Source organism: Maniola hyperantus, chromosome 7, assembly GCF_902806685.2.
Source record: "Maniola hyperantus chromosome 7, iAphHyp1.2, whole genome shotgun sequence".
NCBI lineage: Eukaryota > Metazoa > Arthropoda > Insecta > Lepidoptera > Nymphalidae > Maniola > Maniola hyperantus.
This window is the reverse complement of record NC_048542.1, coordinates 16,054,921-16,059,366: the sequence shown is the minus strand read 5'-3', so window position 1 is coordinate 16,059,366 and position 4,446 is coordinate 16,054,921. Positions and strand designations below refer to the sequence as shown.

Below are 4,446 nucleotides of genomic sequence, written 5' to 3'. Positions count from 1 at the left end.
GTTGACAGAAGACATGACGTAAGAAGTAGAAGAGGTGCCAGAGAACTTCCCTGCTTGACAGCCAACTACCACTATCTTATAAACAGGTGACCTTGATACCAAACTCAGCACAAGTTGTTGTGGTACTTGCCGAATTAATCTGGTTAAATGACTGTTATAGGTGTATGATATTATTTTCTATATAAGTTCTAAACGAAAATAAAATGACGAATGACCAGGCTACTTGAGTGTGGGACATCAGTAAAACAAAATAATTGGTAGGTAAGTTTTTTTTAATTAAAATTATTTTATTCAAAATATGCTCGGTTTCGAATAGGCACCAACGAATAAAGGCACTTCAACCTTTTTATCTACAATCATGAACAGGAATGGTTTGTTGACATTGAATTGACGGGGGCCACTTCTGAACGAGAACTCCTCTTCGGTCACCGCAGCCGCGACCGTGCCTTCTTCGGTCACTTCTATGTCAGCTTTTTGGATAAAATTGGAGACGTATAGAGGGTAGTCGGATAAATTAGTAAACTGCGCTTTACTGCTGTCGAACATCGTCTTCAGGCCCATATCCTCTAACAATTCCTTCAAGTTATTATGATCTGAAGTTATCTTAAATCGAGGAAAAGAAACTGCCAGTTGAGTGGGACCGACTTCATCGAATAAATTTTGTATAGTCTTCAAACTTATTAGTTTAAGGTTATCGATTACTGTGTACACGGACTCGTCTTTTAGTGGAAGAAAGACCAACATTGAATACCTCCTGCCGCTACCGTACGGAATTTCCAGGATTTCTGCTTTTAATTTAGGTGCTTCCCTGTAGTTGAACGATGCGGTAACAAACATCGAGTTAACCTGGCCGACTTGAGCTCCTCTCTCGTTGTAAAAAGCTCCCACATCGGTGTTCTCGTAAGGGAACGGGGTTTTCCACGTGCCTTTGAAAAATATGGCATCGATTATAATAAATAATACGTCTTCTAGATCCGCTGGGGACACAATTTCGTCTATCACGTCATGCGTCGTGTAGCTTACGAAGCTGTTTATCCTTTGGGCGGCCATGTCGGCATCGTCGAAAGCTCGGCTTTCGAAAGTGGTAGCTGCCGTCCTAATTTTTCTTTTGAACGATTCATAGATTGGGATTTTGTCGTCGACGAATATTGCTGAGCTTCTCTCTACGACCACATCGGTTTCATTGTTGACTGTGATGGACTTTGCGAGTTCCAAATATTTGTAGTTGAAACACTTAAGTTTATGTAGGTTGAGGACCTGCCGCATTTCGGTGAGGGTTGGCTCCCCAGCGCCCAGCGAGGTGCTCGACAGTAGGGTCCATGTCGACAGAGTTGATGACACGAAATGAATCTCCTTCTCCTGGGCGAGTCTCGTCAACAGCTCTATCGAAAATTCGTACACTGACCTTTTAAATCGCGGCTCTGCCGTTTCCAATGTACATTGAGTGAGAACATAAGGAATAAATGCAATAAATAAAAGGAATACTGTTTTCGCCATGTCGTTAGTGTTTGTTGAATGAGCTTCGGAGACTGATAGCAAGTAAAAGCTGAGTTGGAGGCGACGTTATCAGTTCGAACGACCACGGAGATAAAAAGGTTAGAGATCTGTTCCATTTGGAAACACCCGAGGTCATAAACAAAAAAATATTTTGGAGTAAAATTACATAATGATTTAAACTCGTACATACTCATGTTACATTCATCATCATCATCATCAGTCTGTCGATATCCAGTGTTATACATAGGCCTTCCCTAAAGAGCACCACCATACCCGGTTCTCAGCCTTCCTCATCCAGCCACTTCCCGCCAGCCTCTTTATAATATCAACGGTCCATCGTGATGGAGGGTCACGCTACGCTTGCTTTTTATACGCGGTCTCCATTCAAGGACTTTCCGGCTCCAACGGCCATCGCCTCTACGACAGGCATGACCTGCCCACTACCAGTTTAGCTTGCTAATAGTGTTGAACTAGTTGAGCCGTCCATGTTTCAGCACCATGCACGGGGGCGATATTACATCATAATAATATTACTTATTACTTTACACCTTATTGCTTATTTGCCTATTCATTGACTTTTATAACTGGTACCGGTTGGAGATTCTTGTGAAAGATTTCGGCAATGGTTGATTTTGCCAAATGCAAAAGAAGAAATTTAATGACCTCCAAAACTACTATACCTAACCGAAAAAATTCAAGAGACGCCAAAGTTGAAAGATCTGCAACAGGTGCATGCAATTTTTTTCCATAATTACTGAAAATGAGTCTAATAGATTCGGCCGAATCGATCGCATCGAAGTAAAGCCAATGAGATTTATTCTTTTGCGCTTTGTGAAAGTTTAGTTTAGTTTAATATTCTTTATTGTACACCAAAAAGAAAAGACACACGTTCCCTAATTCCCCAAATAACTGGTACAACGTACGCACTCTACCTTTAAAGATGCCTTTAATGGCATGGCAACGTAATACCTAACCGACACATTGTTATTATTATCAGACATGTACCTATAAGAGGAAACTTATATACATATAGATATGTAGGTACCTATAGAATATCTTTTCCTCGTACCTAACTGTTATATTTTGCTCCATTACAGTTTCCTGTTAATTAAAAAGTGCTTTTAGTAATTTTACTATATTATTAGTAACGCAATAAACTGTAGAATTCTCTAGAATTATACTTAGCCGTCAAATACCCTGACCCAAGTTTATCACTTCAATGTTATAAATATTGATCATGACATCAAATTTTAAGTAAAATATAACAAGCCTTCAAAGTGTTAGTACAGTTACATCGTCATCGCGTAAACAAGTCAATTATTATCACAAAAGTGTATGAATAATAAACTCATATTTTATCAAAATGGCAAAGCTTTTCAAAATAGTTTTGTTGGCGTGTTTTTTCACACTAGTTTTTGGAACATACTGCAACGACGAAAACGCTTTAGCTTTCTCCAAGCGTCCCACGTATGAATTCTCCGTAAGATTTTTGGACAGGGTAGCTCAAGAGACGAACTACCATTTTGTGTTCTCACCGTTATCTACTTGGCTTCAATTGATGTCTTTGGCCGAAGGAGCGAGAGGTTCGACACAAAGTGAAATATGGAAAGTGACAAGACATCATCGCATGAAATGTTTAAGACGAAAGTTCAGGGAAATTCTCAATTCAATGGACGAAGAATTGAGTTTCATGACAAAAAGGACCAATGTTATCGTCATCGACAAATTATTAGACGTGAAAGAATCCTTTATTAACGAAGTGAGGAAAACAAACACGACGAAGATTTTTTCATTAAACTTCAATAACCCTGCGCAAGCTGCGGCGAAAATAAACGAAGCTATCGATATGGATATGAACGACATTGATAGTGCATTTGATGCCAATGACTTTAATTTAACTGTTTTACTAATGACTGACACTGCTTACTTTAAAAGTGATTGGTTGAAACCTTTTAACCCCGTGTACACTTCAAAGGAGACGTTTTATTCGGAACAAAAAGTGGCTATCGGCAAAGTGAGGTTGATGCACCAAGAAGAAAACTTCAATTTAACAGAAGTACCGCTTATTAATGCTAGAGTTTTAGAGTTGCCATTTAACACGAGTAACAGAATCTCTATCCTTATTTTCTTACCGATTGAAGGCACAGTGAATGATTTGTTTTATAATCTAAAAAGTATACGGCTGACGACAATTTTTAATCGTTTCAAAGCGGAAGGAACGAAATTCGTGAAAGTCAAATTGCCAAGATTTAAAATAACGTCCGAGTTGCGAAACATTCCAGAATTGGTTTACGATATGGGTGTAAAAAGGATGTTCTACCCGGAGTTGGCAGACTTTGGTGGTATAACTGATTATCCAGTGTATGCGTCCTTGATGACCCAAATTGCTGACTTGGAAATAACAGAACAAAGTGCACGAGCAAGTATTATGCCTGATACTATACGGATACCTGACGACAGTATGCAGACTTTCAGTGCAGACAGCCCGTTTGCGTACCTTATTGTTGACAGATTTACTGAGGTCATACTTTTCGGTGGAATGTATCGTCACCCTTCTATTTATTAAATACATTATTTAAGGTAAGTATTAAAATAAAACACATGGTTCTCTTGAACTTTTTTTAATTAATAACGCCTATTAGTAATATTGTTTTATTATGACTAGTATCACAAATACAGCCTCTAACAATGTTTTGTAAAAATGTATTTTAAAATAAAGTATTTCGATATGTTTCATTGTAATTAACTTAGAATACATACTTACCTACTAAACATAATATTATAAAAATATTATATGTACATAATAATATAATTATTATCTAGCAGTAACAACTATAGTTCTTGCAATTCACGAAGGCGAGTGAAGTTTACTTGTGGTTAGGTCGTATACATGGACATTGCGTAAGTGTGCGTGCATGTCGGACCAATCAGACGCGAACAAGCGCTCGC

At 38.3% G+C, this 4,446-nt stretch overlaps 2 protein-coding genes across 2 annotated transcripts; one reads left to right on the top strand and one right to left on the bottom strand.

Moving 5' to 3' along the window:
• Positions 1-274: 274 nt before the first annotated feature.
• On the bottom strand, positions 275-1,635 carry LOC117983676 (serine protease inhibitor-like). Its single transcript, XM_034970292.2, has one exon. The coding sequence runs from the start codon at positions 1,495-1,497 to the stop codon at positions 292-294; it is 1,206 nt and encodes a 401-aa protein (XP_034826183.1). The 5' UTR covers positions 1,498-1,635; the 3' UTR covers positions 275-291.
• A 1,124-nt stretch (positions 1,636-2,759) lies between these two features.
• LOC117983705 (serine protease inhibitor 77Ba-like) lies at positions 2,760-4,124 on the top strand. The gene has a single exon (XM_034970321.2). It carries the CDS (start codon positions 2,861-2,863, stop codon positions 4,061-4,063), a length of 1,203 nt encoding a protein of 400 aa, XP_034826212.1. The 5' UTR covers positions 2,760-2,860; the 3' UTR covers positions 4,064-4,124.
• The last annotated feature ends 322 nt before the right edge of the window (positions 4,125-4,446 follow it).

Bases quoted from the DNA above. Each gene is read 5' to 3' on its own strand.
- LOC117983676 (XM_034970292.2), bottom strand. From the start codon at position 1,497: ATGGCGAAAACAGTATTCCTTTTATTTATTGCATTTATTCCTTATGTT.
- LOC117983705 (XM_034970321.2), top strand. From the start codon at position 2,861: ATGGCAAAGCTTTTCAAAATAGTTTTGTTGGCGTGTTTTTTCACACTA.